The sequence below is a fragment of the Thunnus albacares genome, chromosome 11, assembly GCF_914725855.1.
Source record: "Thunnus albacares chromosome 11, fThuAlb1.1, whole genome shotgun sequence".
Lineage (NCBI taxonomy): Eukaryota > Metazoa > Chordata > Actinopteri > Scombriformes > Scombridae > Thunnus > Thunnus albacares.
The window spans coordinates 3,075,001-3,092,018 of NC_058116.1; the positions used below are offsets into that span (position 1 = coordinate 3,075,001).

Below are 17,018 nucleotides of genomic sequence, written 5' to 3' on the forward strand. Positions count from 1 at the left end.
CACTTACTCAGCTTTCAAGGGCCATTTTTATCGTGTGCACAATGCACCTGCACCGCAAGCTGCTCCTAAAGCTGTTGTTGCGGATTTAAAATGCGCAGTTTCATTATGTGCCCGCAATTTACACACGGTGAAAGAGCTAGTGTCTCACTTAAATGATCATTTTGGAGAGGGCAGGTCTGTGTCATGTCCAGTAAGTGGTTGTAAGCATGTGTTTACAAAAAAGTCATCATTTACTTCTCACATGTGTAGGAAGCATAAAGCATGCTCCCCTGATGGTATTGATGACATGTACAAGGAAACTCGCCTTCAGCCCCCAAATGTCATTGCCAGTACAGATGATTCAGAAAGCACACATGAAGCCATGCCAACAGCTAGTGCAGCCAGTGATATGCCAGAGAATGATAGTCAGTCTTATCTCAGAAACATGTGTCTCTTTTACCTTAAACTGCAAGGACAGCTGCTTATTCCTGCCTCTACTATACAGACTATTGTTGAGGAGATGCAAAATGTGCACGAGTTAGGTCAAGCCTACACAATAACTAAAGTAAGTTCTTTATTAAAAAATGATATGAGCCTATCAGATGAAGCAGTCACTAAAATATGTGACTGCATTAAAGAGTCAGATTTGTTCTCTGCCTGTCATCAGGGACAATTAAGAACAACATACACCAGAAATCAGACATTCACAAAAATGTTTAAGTACACGGAACCCCAAAAAGTGCTATTGGGAATGGATGAAAACATGACACAAAAATTTGCGTACTACATACCAGTGGCAGAAACTCTGAAGAGCTTTTTGCACTCCCAGTTATGGAGGAATGCACAGCCACAACAGTTTGGAGATCCTGATGTAGAGGTTTTTACGGATTTATATGATGGAAAAATTTTCAAATGTCACCAGTTCTTTAATGAAAACCCTGAAAGCCTCAAACTGATTTTGTATCAAGATTCATTTGAAATTGTGAATCCCCTGGGTTCTGCTAAAAAGACACACAAAGTTCTTGCAGTTTATCTTTCATTAGCAAATTTACCCATTCATTTGCGTTCAAATACTGATAATATGTTTTTAGTCTTGTTGTGTGTTGAGAATGACTTAAAGCGTTTTGGAATAGCCAAAGTTTTCTCAGAGTTGTTGGCAGATCTGAAATCCTTGGAGACAGATGGAATAAATGTAGATGGAAAAACAGTAAAAGGGGGTCTCTACTGCATTGCTGGGGATAACCTTGGTTCTCATTGCATAGGTGGGTTTACAGAGAACTTCAGCCGCTCTCAATATTTTTGCAGGTACTGTGACATCACGAGAAGTGAGTTTGAGGCTGATCCAAATGCCTGTGGTCCTCCACGCACCCCAGAGACGTATGACACAGCTGTTGCTGATCTCCAGGCTGAAAACATCCAAGACGTCAGAGGAATAAAGGTAAACTCTATCTTTAATACCCTTGAGTCTTTTCACGTATCCCAACCTGGTCTCCCGCCTTGTTTAGGTCATGACCTCTTTGAAGGAGTCTTGTCATATGATCTAGCACTGTACTTGAAGAACATTATAAAAATGAAAAAATGGTTCACATACTCACTCTTAAACAGGCGCATCAAACAGTTTAAGTACAAAGGATCTGAAGCACTCACAAAGCCATGTGCTGTCAAACCTGACGGAGCCAAGTTATCAGGGCAAGCCATTCAAAACTGGAACCTTCTGAGATTGCTACCAGTTTTGATTGGTGACAAAGTGCAAAATCATGAGGATGAAGTATGGCAGTTAGCTCTCCAGCTAAAAGACATTGTGGATCTTATTTGTGCTCAGAACATTTCCTTGTCCCAGATAGCATATCTTGACATTTTGATCCAAGAATATTTGGAGTTGAGAAAGATGATGTTTCCTGAAATTCAACTCAAACCCAAGCACCACTATTTGCGCCATTATTCAGCACTGTCGTTGAAATTTGGTCCATTGAGGAGATTATGGACGCTTAGGTTTGAAAGTAAACACAGTTATTTTAAAAGATGTGCCAGACACTTGAAAAACTTCAAAAATATTTGTCAAACATTGTCAGAGCGTCATCAGATGTATCAGGCATATCTTTTAGCTGGGCAAGAATGCAGTAAACTACTGCAAGTGAAGGACAGCTGTGCGTTTTATCCCAACCTCTACAGTGACGCTATTAAACATGCAGTCAGGGAGTTAGCCTTTTCAGAAAGCAATACCACAGTTGCCACAGATATTCAGTACAAGGGCACTGCATATAAAAAAGGACAGTTTCTTGTGTACAGAAATGATGAGTATATGGAGTTTGGTGAACTTCTACTCATCTTGATTCAAAATGACACATCTGTGTATGTTTTGATGGATATCCACAAAGGCATCTTCCTCTCAGAATACCATCTGTATTCTGTGACAAAGGACAGTCTTGGGTTACAATGTATCAACATTAATGACCTGCCTGATTTCTATCCTTTGGTATCATATATTCTTAATGGATTCCAAGTCATTCCACTAAAACACAGTATTGTGGCAAAATAAAGTCCAATTAAAGCTGTTAATTGGACTGTTAGTTTGACATTAATATAAGTGTTACCTGATGCATGTCCCTGTTCTGTTAAGTGTATGTACTGTATATTTTTTCTGTTCTGCATTTCTTCTTCAGTGTAAATATGAGTGACTCAGGGCGAACCTTCCTAGATGTCGCCATCATGGAAGCCCTACCAGAACTTCAAGTAGTAAACAAAAACATCCTGGAAGAGCACTTGCAGTCCATTGGAGTCGAGACGTATGATGATCTACGCTTCGTAACGGAGGCTGATTTGATGACAGTATTAAGACCTGTACAAGCCAGAAAGCTTCTTTCTGTTTGGAAACAGAAATGTAAGTAAAAACACCACAACACACAGCTATTCAACAGCAAAAGCAGACATGGACATTGTGTAATATTGTACAATGTGAATCATAATCTTATTTTTTTGTCATTTAAAGACCAAACTCCCGAGAACAGCTCACTATCATCTGTGGAAGCCTCACCTACCCAACTGCTGTCATCGCTCTCTGTTTCACCCCAAAGTTCATCGTCAACCTCCTCCAGCAGCCTAGGACTTGACACACAGTGGGAAGACAACTTTGAAATTCCATGGAGTAAATTTCCTGAGGAAGTGATGGATTCTTTGGAGAGGGGAAAAAGGCCAGGCCCAAAACTGAGGAGGCAAATGGTCCGGATTGTTGTGACTGAGATGATGGAAAAATGCCCCCATGTAGGTAAAAAGCATTCAACTGATGTTGCAAAGCAAATGGTGGCAAAATATCCCAATTCTCTGCAAGATGTAATAGAGGGCGATATTGTTGGAACAGGCTACCATTCCCTTGTAAAACAGCTGCAAAACAGAATCGAAAATGTGAGGCGCACTTCAACACCCAAAATAAGAAAAAGAAAACATCAGGCTGATGACTCAGACCACACAGATGAGATCCCATTAGAAGAGAGAGCAGCAATGCAGGACACTTACGGATGCATTAAATGGAATGTGAAATTTCTGCCCCGTGAAGAAACTCAAGAGAGTCAGCACCAAAAGAAGGAAAAACTCAAGGAGATGTTCCAACAATCTGATGCCAATCCAGAGGAGGTAAAATGTCTAATGAAGTCCACTTTTTACACACAGCGTCAACATGTCAACCAGGGAAAAAGTATCAAAAGCCTTCGAGAGGAGTGGCCATTTTGGTTTGACGAACTTGGCATGTCGGTCCACTTCAAGGAACTCACTGGGATTGACCTCAAAGAGACATTCACGCGAAATTTGGATTTGAAGGGAAAAAGGCTTCTCAACTACATGACCACAGTTTATGTCACCAAGAGTAATAAGTTCCTTCAGACTTATGCAAGGCTTCAGAGGATGCGGGGACAGCAGAGTGGCTGCTCAGATGATGTGAAAGAGATGGTCCTGCTTCTGCTCAGCTACTTTGATGAGAAGGAGGAGTCCATGTTCTTCCATGTAGAAGATACCTGTCTGGCAGAAGAGGTCCAACTGGAGCAAGTGCCTCTGACACCTGCTGTTATTGTCTGTGGTAAGTCTGTTTCATATCTCTTTTTTTTAATTGCACTGTTTATAGAATCTGTCATGTGAGTGCAGCGCTTATTAATATAACCTGTTAAATAATTTGTTCATAGGACAGTCCTGCTATTCCTCAACAAGGTACATGCTGAGTCTGGATCGGAACCTCATCAACACAAACATCTCCTCCTTCATTTCTGCATTGTGCCTCATGTTCGGGAGCTACTTCTGTTTCAACATCCATTATCCATCTGAGCTGGCTTCAACTCTGGAGTTTCTTCAAAGGTGAGTAAACATGGCATGGCATTTCTCAGACCTGTACTTTAATTAAGCCTAAAATGGCTAAGCTACACAAAAACTGCCTTAATAGTTCCTAGGGCCAAAAACTGCCCCATTGAAACCCATTAAAACCACTATTTTTGATCCCACGTTTATCTTGACAAAAACTAATGCATTCCTTTATGTTAAGATTTCGGTTTGGACCACAGGCTTTCAATTTGTAGTTTTTATATTTGTCCATCAGGTGGCACCACTTTTACCCATTCAAAGCATGCCGCAAAGTTTCACACTTTTTATTGTTTTCTGGAAGAAAAGTGTGTGTGCTATTGATGTCGGATAATGTTGTGTATGTGTACTCACTAAATGCATTTAATGGAAATTATTTAGTTTTTTTTGTATAAAAACAGCATTATGTAGAGTTATGTAAACATACTGGCATTGAAAGGGTTAAAAAGCTAAAAATATAATTAATATTTGATATGTATATTTCAGACTCTAAAAGAGTGACATGTTTAAAGTAGAAAAAAATATCAAAATATACTATTTTTATAGCAGTTCATGGGAACAAGCCACGTTTTGGCTTTAAAAACATCCACGAAGTAAATAAGTTAAGAACACATGAAGTTTTTTTTTTTAACTGATCAATTAAAATGCTTAATATGCTTTTATTCTACAGGTGTTTTTTCTCGATAAACCCAGAAAAAGGAACTAAGGTGGAGAATAAAAACTCGAAGCGTCGTCTCAATCTGAACCCTCGAGTCCTCACCCTGATCCAGGACCTCTCCGATCACGAGTGGCGTTAAGCCTAAATATGGACTCCTTCTGTGCACTCTGACTGTTTGTTTGAGAAGAGGTACTGTTACTTTTCGCTTTGTTCAATCCACAATGTGTATTATGGTAATTAAGGCACAACGTAATTTTTGTTATTTTGCAAAAATACCTTAACAAACGTGCATTCTTATTTTGAGGGGGTACGCCTCTCCACAGATCTGACCTGTAACTTGGCCTGTTGGCATCACGTGATTGTCTCCATGGAGATAGATAAGTTTTATGCCATACTGTGGAACATTCAGAATGTAAACAAAATTTTGATTGAATTGGGTTGTTGTTGTGTGCCTGACACTTAAACTTTGTTTGTTAAAGTTTGTTAAAAATGTCCAGATTTAAAGAGGCTAATCTTCTGGAGTATCTCAACTTGGATTCAGTCATAGTTCAAGAACCATTATATGTAGCTTCTTTGCATGTTGTATCTGTTGAAAAAAATGCATCCAGTTGTTTACAACTATTATTGCTGTTAAATAAATTTCCCAAAAGTGATATTTTTCTCTCGTCTTTTCTCAAGATGTATTTTTGCAGGTTTATACGTAAATTTTACATTATAACTTGATTATTAAAACATAAAAACACAGCATATTTTGAAGAGATTTTATATATAATATACAGAACCATTCCATTTAAAATGCAGAGTTTTACTGTTGTTCTACCGGTTTAAATTAGTTTTTGTTTGATATTTCCCTGTTAATTTTATCATTTATTGATGCACAATTAGCAGTTATTACATGTAAAAAATACAGGAAATGGTCTATTTATATACAACACCGTTATGTGAAATTAACAAAAAAAAAATTGTAGACTTAACAGTTTTTTAATGTGATTCAGCCGTGATTTCATTCACTGTAAATCAATTTACATATTTCGTCTGTAAAGTTGTCTACTGTGCTGCTGTATTTTTTACAGGAATTCTCTAGTAACCACAGCTGCCAGCGTTTTCCTGTAAAAACAACAGTTTTTTTTTTACAGTGCATCCAAGTACTAACCAGGCCCGACCCTGCTTAGCTTCCGAGATCAGACGAGATCGGGCGTGTTCAGGGTGGTATGGCCGTAAGCGAGAGAAGAGGCAGCAAACAGCCTATTTAAAGATGCGCGCGGGCTCCTCCTATTCGTCGCTGTCTTATGAATTAAGATCCCACTGTCATCCACTGCCATTCAGTGTGGAAAAGACACACGTCAAATATCACGGATGGCGTCATACTATCAGCCATATGTAATCTGTCTCCTATATTATTCCTCATCATCCCTATACAATGCATTGAAATACTCGTTATCTCTGCTATATTTACTCTATCCCTATGTGTTGGCATTAGAATTTTTTGTGCACAATGCTCCATTCATTTTAATGTACAAAAAACAGCATTTTATATCCTATGTGATCTGTAATGAACCGGATAAATATGTGTTTTCCATCCCTTAGTGGTTAGTAAATGTCAGTTCATAGATGTGCTTTGCTTTTCACCTTTAACTCCTGTTTAGCTGCTGATGATGACAGATGAGAAGAAAAAGCTTACAGCACCTGGTATTCCCAGGCGGTCTCCCATCCAAGTACTAACCAGGCCCGACCCTGCTTAGCTTCCGAGATCAGACGAGATCGGGCGTGTTCAGGGTGGTATGGCCGTAAGCGAGAGAAGAGGCAGCAAACAGCCTATTTAAAGATGCGCGCGGGCTCCTCCTATTCGTCGCTGTCTTATGAATCAAGATCCCACTGTCATCCACTGCCATTCAGTGTGGAAAAGACACACGTCAAATATCACGGATGGCGTCATACTATCAGCCATATGTAATCTGTCTCCTATATTATTCCTCATCATCCCTATACAATGCATTGAAATACTCGTTATCTCTGCTATATTTACTCTATCCTTATGTGTTGGCATTAGAATTATTTGTGGACAATGCTGCATTCAATGTTTTGTGCAAAATATGTAATCTGCCTGGAATTAGTGGTTTTTCTTCTCTCACAGTCTGTGTGAAAGAAATAAGAAAGTGCAGCTCTCTTTCCCAGACACCTGTGAGCACTACTGGAGCAGCAGCGCCCTCCGTTGATGACAGATGAGAAGAAAAAGCTTACAGCACCTGGTATTCCCAGGCGGTCTCCCATCCAAGTACTAACCAGGCCCGACCCTGCTTAGCTTCCGAGATCAGACGAGATCGGGCGTGTTCAGGGTGGTATGGCCGTAAGCGAGAGAAGAGGCAGCAAACAGCCTATTTAAAGATGCGCGCGGGCTCCTCCTATTCGTCGCTGTCTTATGAATCAAGATCCCACTGTCATCCACTGCCATTCAGTGTGGAAAAGACACACGTCAAATATCACGGATGGCGTCATACTATCAGCCATATGTAATCTGTCTCCTATATTATTCCTCATCATCCCTATACAATGCATTGAAATACTCGTTATCTCTGCTATATTTACTCTATCCCTATGTGTTGGCATTAGACTTTTTTGTGCACAATGCTCCATTCAATTTATTGTACAAAAAACAGCATTTTATATCCTATGTGATCTGTAATGAACCGGATAAATATGTGTTTTTCATCCCTTAGTGGTTAGTAAATATCAGTTCATAGATGTGCTTTGCTTTTCACCTTTAACTCCTGTTTAGCTGCTGATGATGACAGATGAGAAGAAAAAGCTTACAGCACCTGGTATTCCCAGGCGGACTCCCATCCAAGTACTAACCAGGCCCGACCCTGCTTAGCTTCCGAGATCAGACGAGATCGGGCGTGTTCAGGGTGGTATGGCCGTAAGCGAGAGAAGAGGCAGCAAACAGCCTATTTAAAGATGCGCGCGGGTTCCTCCTATTCGTCGCTGTCTTATGAATCAAGATCCTACTGTCATCCACTGCCATTCAGTGTGGAAAAGACACACGTCAAATATCACGGATGGCGTCATACTATCAGCCATATGTAATCTGTCTCCTATATTATTCCTCATCATCCCTATACAATGCATTGAAATACTCGTTATCTCTGCTATATTTACTCTATCCCTATGTGTTGGCATTAGAATTTTTTGTGCACAATGCTGCATTCAATGTTTTGTGCAAAATATGTAATCTGCCTGGAATTAGTGGTTTTTCTTCTCTCACAGTCTGTGTGAAAGAAATAAGAAAGTGCAGCTCTCTTTCCCAGACACCTGTGAGCACTACTGGAGCAGCAGCGCCCTCCGTTGATGACAGATGAGAAGAAAAAGCTTACAGCACCTGGTATTCCCAGGCGGTCTCCCATCCAAGTACTAACCAGGCCCGACCCTGCTTAGCTTCCGAGATCAGACGAGATCGGGCGTGTTCAGGGTGGTATGGCCGTAAGCGAGAGAAGAGGCAGCAAACAGCCTATTTAAAGATGCGCGCGGGCTCCTCCTATTCGTCGCTGTCTTATGAATCAAGATCCCACTGTCATCCACTGCCATTCAGTGTGGAAAAGACACACGTCAAATATCACGGATGGCGTCATACTATCAGCCATATGTAATCTGTCTCCTATATTATTCCTCATCATCCCTATACAATGCATTGAAATACTCGTTATCTCTGCTATATTTACTCTATCCCTATGTGTTGGCATTAGAATTTTTTGTGCACAATGCTCCATTCAATTTATTGTACAAAAAACAGCATTTTATATCCTATGTGATCTGTAATGAACCGGATAAATATGTGTTTTCCATCCCTTAGTGGTTAGTAAATGTCAGTTCATAGATGTGCTTTGCTTTTCACCTTTAACTCCTGTTTAGCTGCTGATGATGACAGATGAGAAGAAAAAGCTTACAGCACCTGGTATTCCCAGGCGGTCTCCCATCCAAGTACTAACCAGGCCCGACCCTGCTTAGCTTCCGAGATCAGACGAGATCGGGCGTGTTCAGGGTGGTATGGCCGTAAGCGAGAGAAGAGGCAGCAAACAGCCTATTTAAAGATGCGCGCGGGCTCCTCCTATTCGTCGCTGTCTTATGAATTAAGATCCCACTGTCATCCACTGCCATTCAGTGTGGAAAAGACACACGTCAAATATCACGGATGGCGTCATACTATCAGCCATATGTAATCTGTCTCCTATATTATTCCTCATCATCCTATACAATGCATTGAAATACTCGTTATCTCTGCTATATTTACTCTATCCCTATGTGTTGGCATTAGAATTTTTTGTGCACAATGCTCCATTCAATTTATTGTACAAAAAACAGCATTTTATATCCTATGTGATCTGTAATGAACCGGATAAATATGTGTTTTCCATCCCTTAGTGGTTAGTAAATGTCAGTTCATAGATGTGCTTTGCTTTTCACCTTTAACTCCTGTTTAGCTGCTGATGATGACAGATGAGAAGAAAAAGCTTACAGCACCTGGTATTCCCAGGCGGTCTCCCATCCAAGTACTAACCAGGCCCGACCCTGCTTAGCTTCCGAGATCAGACGAGATCGGGCGTGTTCAGGGTGGTATGGCCGTAAGCGAGAGAAGAGGCAGCAAACAGCCTATTTAAAGATGCGCGCGGGCTCCTCCTATTCGTCGCTGTCTTATGAATCAAGATCCCACTGTCATCCACTGCCATTCAGTGTGGAAAAGACACACGTCAAATATCACGGATGGCGTCATACTATCAGCCATATGTAATCTGTCTCCTATATTATTCCTCATCATCCCTATACAATGCATTGAAATACTCGTTATCTCTGCTATATTTACTCTATCCCTATGTGTTGGCATTAGACTTTTTTGTGCACAATGCTGCATTCAATGTTTTGTGCAAAATATGTAATCTGCCTGGAATTAGTGGTTTTTCTTCTCTCACAGTCTGTGTGAAAGAAATAAGAAAGTGCAGCTCTCTTTCCCAGACACCTGTGAGCACTACTGGAGCAGCAGCGCCCTCCGTTGATGACAGATGAGAAGAAAAAGCTTACAGCACCTGGTATTCCCAGGCGGTCTCCCATCCAAGTACTAACCAGGCCCGACCCTGCTTAGCTTCCGAGATCAGACGAGATCGGGCGTGTTCAGGGTGGTATGGCCGTAAGCGAGAGAAGAGGCAGCAAACAGCCTATTTAAAGATGCGCGCGGGCTCCTCCTATTCGTCGCTGTCTTATGAATTAAGATCCCACTGTCATCCACTGCCATTCAGTGTGGAAAAGACACACGTCAAATATCACGGATGGCGTCATACTATCAGCCATATGTAATCTGTCTCCTATATTATTCCTCATCATCCCTATACAATGCATTGAAATACTCGTTATCTCTGCTATATTTACTCTATCCCTATGTGTTGGCATTAGAATTTTTTGTGCACAATGCTCCATTCAATTTATTGTACAAAAAACAGCATTTTATATCCTATGTGATCTGTAATGAACCGGATAAATATGTGTTTTCCATCCCTTAGTGGTTAGTAAATGTCAGTTCATAGATGTGCTTTGCTTTTCACCTTTAACTCCTGTTTAGCTGCTGATGATGACAGATGAGAAGAAAAAGCTTACAGCACCTGGTATTCCCAGGCGGTCTCCCATCCAAGTACTAACCAGGCCCGACCCTGCTTAGCTTCCGAGATCAGACGAGATCGGGCGTGTTCAGGGTGGTATGGCCGTAAGCGAGAGAAGAGGCAGCAAACAGCCTATTTAAAGATGCGCGCGGGCTCCTCCTATTCGTCGCTGTCTTATGAATCAAGATCCCACTGTCATCCACTGCCATTCAGTGTGGAAAAGACACACGTCAAATATCACGGATGGCGTCATACTATCAGCCATATGTAATCTGTCTCCTATATTATTCCTCATCATCCCTATACAATGCATTGAAATACTCGTTATCTCTGCTATATTTACTCTATCCCTATGTGTTGGCATTAGACTTTTTTGTGCACAATGCTGCATTCAATGTTTTGTGCAAAATATGTAATCTGCCTGGAATTAGTGGTTTTTCTTCTCTCACAGTCTGTGTGAAAGAAATAAGAAAGTGCAGCTCTCTTTCCCAGACACCTGTGAGCACTACTGGAGCAGCAGCGCCCTCCGTTGATGACAGATGAGAAGAAAAAGCTTACAGCACCTGGTATTCCCAGGCGGTCTCCCATCCAAGTACTAACCAGGCCCGACCCTGCTTAGCTTCCGAGATCAGACGAGATCGGGCGTGTTCAGGGTGGTATGGCCGTAAGCGAGAGAAGAGGCAGCAAACAGCCTATTTAAAGATGCGCGCGGGCTCCTCCTATTCGTCGCTGTCTTATGAATTAAGATCCCACTGTCATCCACTGCCATTCAGTGTGGAAAAGACACACGTCAAATATCACGGATGGCGTCATACTATCAGCCATATGTAATCTGTCTCCTATATTATTCCTCATCATCCCTATACAATGCATTGAAATACTCGTTATCTCTGCTATATTTACTCTATCCCTATGTGTTGGCATTAGACTTTTTTGTGCACAATGCTGCATTCAATGTTTTGTGCAAAATATGTAATCTGCCTGGAATTAGTGGTTTTTCTTCTCTCACAGTCTGTGTGAAAGAAATAAGAAAGTGCAGCTCTCTTTCCCAGACACCTGTGAGCACTACTGGAGCAGCAGCGCCCTCCGTTGATGACAGATGAGAAGAAAAAGCTTACAGCACCTGGTATTCCCAGGCGGTCTCCCATCCAAGTACTAACCAGGCCCGACCCTGCTTAGCTTCCGAGATCAGACGAGATCGGGCGTGTTCAGGGTGGTATGGCCGTAAGCGAGAGAAGAGGCAGCAAACAGCCTATTTAAAGATGCGCGCGGGCTCCTCCTATTCGTCGCTGTCTTATGAATCAAGATCCCACTGTCATCCACTGCCATTCAGTGTGGAAAAGACACACGTCAAATATCACGGATGGCGTCATACTATCAGCCATATGTAATCTGTCTCCTATATTATTCCTCATCATCCCTATACAATGCATTGAAATACTCGTTATCTCTGCTATATTTACTCTATCCCTATGTGTTGGCATTAGACTTTTTTGTGCACAATGCTCCATTCAATTTATTGTACAAAAAACAGCATTTTATATCCTATGTGATCTGTAATGAACCGGATAAATATGTGTTTTTCATCCCTTAGTGGTTAGTAAATATCAGTTCATAGATGTGCTTTGCTTTTCACCTTTAACTCCTGTTTAGCTGCTGATGATGACAGATGAGAAGAAAAAGCTTACAGCACCTGGTATTCCCAGGCGGACTCCCATCCAAGTACTAACCAGGCCCGACCCTGCTTAGCTTCCGAGATCAGACGAGATCGGGCGTGTTCAGGGTGGTATGGCCGTAAGCGAGAGAAGAGGCAGCAAACAGCCTATTTAAAGATGCGCGCGGGTTCCTCCTATTCGTCGCTGTCTTATGAATCAAGATCCTACTGTCATCCACTGCCATTCAGTGTGGAAAAGACACACGTCAAATATCACGGATGGCGTCATACTATCAGCCATATGTAATCTGTCTCCTATATTATTCCTCATCATCCCTATACAATGCATTGAAATACTCGTTATCTCTGCTATATTTACTCTATCCCTATGTGTTGGCATTAGAATTTTTTGTGCACAATGCTGCATTCAATGTTTTGTGCAAAATATGTAATTTGCCTGGAATTAGTGGTTTTTCTTCTCTCACAGTCTGTGTGAAAGAAATAAGAAAGTGCAGCTCTCTTTCCCAGACACCTGTGAGCACTACTGGAGCAGCAGCGCCCTCCGTTGATGACAGATGAGAAGAAAAAGCTTACAGCACCTGGTATTCCCAGGCGGTCTCCCATCCAAGTACTAACCAGGCCCGACCCTGCTTAGCTTCCGAGCTCAGACGAGATCGGGCGTGTTCAGGGTGGTATGGCCGTAAGCGAGAGAAGAGGCAGCAAACAGCCTATTTAAAGATGCGCGCGGGCTCCTCCTATTCGTCGCTGTCTTATGAATCAAGATCCCACTGTCATCCACTGCCATTCAGTGTGGAAAAGACACACGTCAAATATCACGGATGGCGTCATACTATCAGCCATATGTAATCTGTCTCCTATATTATTCCTCATCATCCCTATACAATGCATTGAAATACTCGTTATCTCTGCTATATTTACTCTATCCCTATGTGTTGGCATTAGAATTTTTTGTGCACAATGCTGCATTCAATGTTTTGTGCAAAATATGTAATCTGCCTGGAATTAGTGGTTTTTCTTCTCTCACAGTCTGTGTGAAAGAAATAAGAAAGTGCAGCTCTCTTTCCCAGACACCTGTGAGCACTACTGGAGCAGCAGCGCCCTCCGTTGATGACAGATGAGAAGAAAAAGCTTACAGCACCTGGTATTCCCAGGCGGTCTCCCATCCAAGTACTAACCAGGCCCGACCCTGCTTAGCTTCCGAGATCAGACGAGATCGGGCGTGTTCAGGGTGGTATGGCCGTAAGCGAGAGAAGAGGCAGCAAACAGCCTATTTAAAGATGCGCGCGGGCTCCTCCTATTCGTCGCTGTCTCACAGGTGTAGATCCCACTGTCATCCACTGCCATTCAGTGTGGAAAAGACACACGTCAAATATCACGGATGGCGTCATACTATCAGCCATATGTAATCTGTCTCCTATATTATTCCTCATCATCCCTATACAATGCATTGAAATACTCGTTATCTCTGCTATATTTACTCTATCCCTATGTGTTGGCATTAGAATTTTTTGTGCACAATGCTCCATTCAATTTATTGTACAAAAAACAGCATTTTATATCCTATGTGATCTGTAATGAACCGGATAAATATGTGTTTTCCATCCCTTAGTGGTTAGTAAATGTCAGTTCATAGATGTGCTTTGCTTTTCACCTTTAACTCCTGTTTAGCTGCTGATGATGACAGATGAGAAGAAAAAGCTTACAGCACCTGGTATTCCCAGGCGGTCTCCCATCCAAGTACTAACCAGGCCCGACCCTGCTTAGCTTCCGAGATCAGACGAGATCGGGTGTGTTCAGGGTGGTATGGCCGTAAGCGAGAGAAGAGGCAGCAAACAGCCTATTTAAAGATGCGCGCGGGCTCCTCCTATTCGTCGCTGTCTTATGAATCAAGATCCCACTGTCATCCACTGCCATTCAGTGTGGAAAAGACACACGTCAAATATCACGGATGGCGTCATACTATCAGCCATATGTAATCTGTCTCCTATATTATTCCTCATCATCCCTATACAATGCATTGAAATACTCGTTATCTCTGCTATATTTACTCTATCCCTATGTGTTGGCATTAGACTTTTTTGTGCACAATGCTGCATTCAATGTTTTGTGCAAAATATGTAATCTGCCTGGAATTAGTGGTTTTTCTTCTCTCACAGTCTGTGTGAAAGAAATAAGAAAGTGCAGCTCTCTTTCCCAGACACCTGTGAGCACTACTGGAGCAGCAGCGCCCTCCGTTGATGACAGATGAGAAGAAAAAGCTTACAGCACCTGGTATTCCCAGGCGGTCTCCCATCCAAGTACTAACCAGGCCCGACCCTGCTTAGCTTCCGAGATCAGACGAGATCGGGCGTGTTCAGGGTGGTATGGCCGTAAGCGAGAGAAGAGGCAGCAAACAGCCTATTTAAAGATGCGCGCGGGCTCCTCCTATTCGTCGCTGTCTTATGAATTAAGATCCCACTGTCATCCACTGCCATTCAGTGTGGAAAAGACACACGTCAAATATCACGGATGGCGTCATACTATCAGCCATATGTAATCTGTCTCCTATATTATTCCTCATCATCCCTATACAATGCATTGAAATACTCGTTATCTCTGCTATATTTACTCTATCCCTATGTGTTGGCATTAGAATTTTTTGTGCACAATGCTCCATTCAATTTATTGTACAAAAAACAGCATTTTATATCCTATGTGATCTGTAATGAACCGGATAAATATGTGTTTTCCATCCCTTAGTGGTTAGTAAATGTCAGTTCATAGATGTGCTTTGCTTTTCACCTTTAACTCCTGTTTAGCTGCTGATGATGACAGATGAGAAGAAAAAGCTTACAGCACCTGGTATTCCCAGGCGGTCTCCCATCCAAGTACTAACCAGGCCCGACCCTGCTTAGCTTCCGAGATCAGACGAGATCGGGCGTGTTCAGGGTGGTATGGCCGTAAGCGAGAGAAGAGGCAGCAAACAGCCTATTTAAAGATGCGCGCGGGCTCCTCCTATTCGTCGCTGTCTTATGAATCAAGATCCCACTGTCATCCACTGCCATTCAGTGTGGAAAAGACACACGTCAAATATCACGGATGGCGTCATACTATCAGCCATATGTAATCTGTCTCCTATATTATTCCTCATCATCCCTATACAATGCATTGAAATACTCGTTATCTCTGCTATATTTACTCTATCCCTATGTGTTGGCATTAGACTTTTTTGTGCACAATGCTGCATTCAATGTTTTGTGCAAAATATGTAATCTGCCTGGAATTAGTGGTTTTTCTTCTCTCACAGTCTGTGTGAAAGAAATAAGAAAGTGCAGCTCTCTTTCCCAGACACCTGTGAGCACTACTGGAGCAGCAGCGCCCTCCGTTGATGACAGATGAGAAGAAAAAGCTTACAGCACCTGGTATTCCCAGGCGGTCTCCCATCCAAGTACTAACCAGGCCCGACCCTGCTTAGCTTCCGAGATCAGACGAGATCGGGCGTGTTCAGGGTGGTATGGCCGTAAGCGAGAGAAGAGGCAGCAAACAGCCTATTTAAAGATGCGCGCGGGCTCCTCCTATTCGTCGCTGTCTCACAGGTGTAGATCCCACTGTCATCCACTGCCATTCAGTGTGGAAAAGACACACGTCAAATATCACGGATGGCGTCATACTATCAGCCATATGTAATCTGTCTCCTATATTATTCCTCATCATCCCTATACAATGCATTGAAATACTCGTTATCTCTGCTATATTTACTCTATCCCTATGTGTTGGCATTAGAATTTTTTGTGCACAATGCTCCATTCAATTTATTGTACAAAAAACAGCATTTTATATCCTATGTGATCTGTAATGAACCGGATAAATATGTGTTTTCCATCCCTTAGTGGTTAGTAAATGTCAGTTCATAGATGTGCTTTGCTTTTCACCTTTAACTCCTGTTTAGCTGCTGATGATGACAGATGAGAAGAAAAAGCTTACAGCACCTGGTATTCCCAGGCGGTCTCCCATCCAAGTACTAACCAGGCCCGACCCTGCTTAGCTTCCGAGATCAGACGAGATCGGGCGTGTTCAGGGTGGTATGGCCGTAAGCGAGAGAAGAGGCAGCAAACAGCCTATTTAAAGATGCGCGCGGGCTCCTCCTATTCGTCGCTGTCTTATGAATCAAGATCCCACTGTCATCCACTGCCATTCAGTGTGGAAAAGACACACGTCAAATATCACGGATGGCGTCATACTATCAGCCATATGTAATCTGTCTCCTATATTATTCCTCATCATCCCTATACAATGCATTGAAATACTCGTTATCTCTGCTATATTTACTCTATCCCTATGTGTTGGCATTAGACTTTTTTGTGCACAATGCTGCATTCAATGTTTTGTGCAAAATATGTAATCTGCCTGGAATTAGTGGTTTTTCTTCTCTCACAGTCTGTGTGAAAGAAATAAGAAAGTGCAGCTCTCTTTCCCAGACACCTGTGAGCACTACTGGAGCAGCAGCGCCCTCCGTTGATGACAGATGAGAAGAAAAAGCTTACAGCACCTGGTATTCCCAGGCGGTCTCCCATCCAAGTACTAACCAGGCCCGACCCTGCTTAGCTTCCGAGATCAGACGAGATCGGGCGTGTTCAGGGTGGTATGGCCGTAAGCGAGAGAGGAGGCAGCAAACAGCCTATTTAAAGATGCGCGCGGGCTCCTCCTATTCGTCGCTGTCTTATGAATTAAGATCCCACTGTCA

At 42.3% G+C, this 17,018-nt stretch overlaps 1 protein-coding gene and 19 non-coding genes across 20 annotated transcripts in view; 1 reads left to right on the top strand and 19 right to left on the bottom strand.

Annotated features, from left to right (window-relative positions):
* LOC122992870 overlaps nucleotides 1-5,631 on the top strand; it is a 6,562-nt gene extending 931 nt beyond the window's left edge. Inside the window, exons 2-6 of the mRNA XM_044366870.1 lie at nucleotides 1,285-1,417; nucleotides 2,643-2,860; nucleotides 2,969-4,048; nucleotides 4,152-4,320; nucleotides 4,991-5,631. Of these exons, the coding sequence (XP_044222805.1) occupies nucleotides 2,650-2,860; nucleotides 2,969-4,048; nucleotides 4,152-4,320; nucleotides 4,991-5,117 (1,587 nt within the window). The 5' untranslated portion in view covers nucleotides 1,285-1,417; nucleotides 2,643-2,649 and the 3' untranslated portion in view covers nucleotides 5,118-5,631. The remainder of the gene's footprint in view (nucleotides 1-1,284; nucleotides 1,418-2,642; nucleotides 2,861-2,968; nucleotides 4,049-4,151; nucleotides 4,321-4,990) is intronic.
* Nucleotides 5,632-6,652: 1,021 nt separating this feature from the next.
* On the bottom strand, nucleotides 6,653-6,771 carry LOC122992908. The gene has a single exon (XR_006406178.1). It is a non-coding gene; the product is annotated as a 5S ribosomal RNA (ribosomal RNA).
* A 441-nt stretch (nucleotides 6,772-7,212) lies between these two features.
* LOC122992910 lies at nucleotides 7,213-7,331 on the bottom strand. Its single transcript, XR_006406179.1, has one exon. It is a non-coding gene; the product is annotated as a 5S ribosomal RNA (ribosomal RNA).
* A 451-nt stretch (nucleotides 7,332-7,782) lies between these two features.
* LOC122992983 lies at nucleotides 7,783-7,901 on the bottom strand. The gene has a single exon (XR_006406249.1). It is a non-coding gene; the product is annotated as a 5S ribosomal RNA (ribosomal RNA).
* Nucleotides 7,902-8,342: 441 nt separating this feature from the next.
* LOC122992911 lies at nucleotides 8,343-8,461 on the bottom strand. Its single transcript, XR_006406180.1, has one exon. It is a non-coding gene; the product is annotated as a 5S ribosomal RNA (ribosomal RNA).
* A 451-nt stretch (nucleotides 8,462-8,912) lies between these two features.
* LOC122992913 lies at nucleotides 8,913-9,031 on the bottom strand. Its single transcript, XR_006406182.1, has one exon. It is a non-coding gene; the product is annotated as a 5S ribosomal RNA (ribosomal RNA).
* Nucleotides 9,032-9,481: 450 nt separating this feature from the next.
* LOC122992914 lies at nucleotides 9,482-9,600 on the bottom strand. Its single transcript, XR_006406183.1, has one exon. It is a non-coding gene; the product is annotated as a 5S ribosomal RNA (ribosomal RNA).
* Nucleotides 9,601-10,041: 441 nt separating this feature from the next.
* LOC122992915 lies at nucleotides 10,042-10,160 on the bottom strand. Its single transcript, XR_006406184.1, has one exon. It is a non-coding gene; the product is annotated as a 5S ribosomal RNA (ribosomal RNA).
* Nucleotides 10,161-10,611: 451 nt separating this feature from the next.
* Nucleotides 10,612-10,730, bottom strand: LOC122992916. The gene has a single exon (XR_006406185.1). It is a non-coding gene; the product is annotated as a 5S ribosomal RNA (ribosomal RNA).
* A 441-nt stretch (nucleotides 10,731-11,171) lies between these two features.
* On the bottom strand, nucleotides 11,172-11,290 carry LOC122992917. Its single transcript, XR_006406186.1, has one exon. It is a non-coding gene; the product is annotated as a 5S ribosomal RNA (ribosomal RNA).
* A 441-nt stretch (nucleotides 11,291-11,731) lies between these two features.
* Nucleotides 11,732-11,850, bottom strand: LOC122992918. The gene has a single exon (XR_006406187.1). It is a non-coding gene; the product is annotated as a 5S ribosomal RNA (ribosomal RNA).
* Nucleotides 11,851-12,301: 451 nt separating this feature from the next.
* On the bottom strand, nucleotides 12,302-12,420 carry LOC122992984. Its single transcript, XR_006406250.1, has one exon. It is a non-coding gene; the product is annotated as a 5S ribosomal RNA (ribosomal RNA).
* Nucleotides 12,421-12,861: 441 nt separating this feature from the next.
* Nucleotides 12,862-12,980, bottom strand: LOC122992979. The gene has a single exon (XR_006406245.1). It is a non-coding gene; the product is annotated as a 5S ribosomal RNA (ribosomal RNA).
* A 441-nt stretch (nucleotides 12,981-13,421) lies between these two features.
* Nucleotides 13,422-13,540, bottom strand: LOC122992919. Its single transcript, XR_006406188.1, has one exon. It is a non-coding gene; the product is annotated as a 5S ribosomal RNA (ribosomal RNA).
* Nucleotides 13,541-13,991: 451 nt separating this feature from the next.
* On the bottom strand, nucleotides 13,992-14,110 carry LOC122992905. The gene has a single exon (XR_006406175.1). It is a non-coding gene; the product is annotated as a 5S ribosomal RNA (ribosomal RNA).
* A 441-nt stretch (nucleotides 14,111-14,551) lies between these two features.
* LOC122992920 lies at nucleotides 14,552-14,670 on the bottom strand. The gene has a single exon (XR_006406189.1). It is a non-coding gene; the product is annotated as a 5S ribosomal RNA (ribosomal RNA).
* A 451-nt stretch (nucleotides 14,671-15,121) lies between these two features.
* LOC122992921 lies at nucleotides 15,122-15,240 on the bottom strand. The gene has a single exon (XR_006406190.1). It is a non-coding gene; the product is annotated as a 5S ribosomal RNA (ribosomal RNA).
* Nucleotides 15,241-15,681: 441 nt separating this feature from the next.
* On the bottom strand, nucleotides 15,682-15,800 carry LOC122992922. Its single transcript, XR_006406191.1, has one exon. It is a non-coding gene; the product is annotated as a 5S ribosomal RNA (ribosomal RNA).
* A 451-nt stretch (nucleotides 15,801-16,251) lies between these two features.
* Nucleotides 16,252-16,370, bottom strand: LOC122992924. The gene has a single exon (XR_006406193.1). It is a non-coding gene; the product is annotated as a 5S ribosomal RNA (ribosomal RNA).
* A 441-nt stretch (nucleotides 16,371-16,811) lies between these two features.
* On the bottom strand, nucleotides 16,812-16,930 carry LOC122992926. Its single transcript, XR_006406194.1, has one exon. It is a non-coding gene; the product is annotated as a 5S ribosomal RNA (ribosomal RNA).
* Nucleotides 16,931-17,018: the final 88 nt, after the last annotated feature.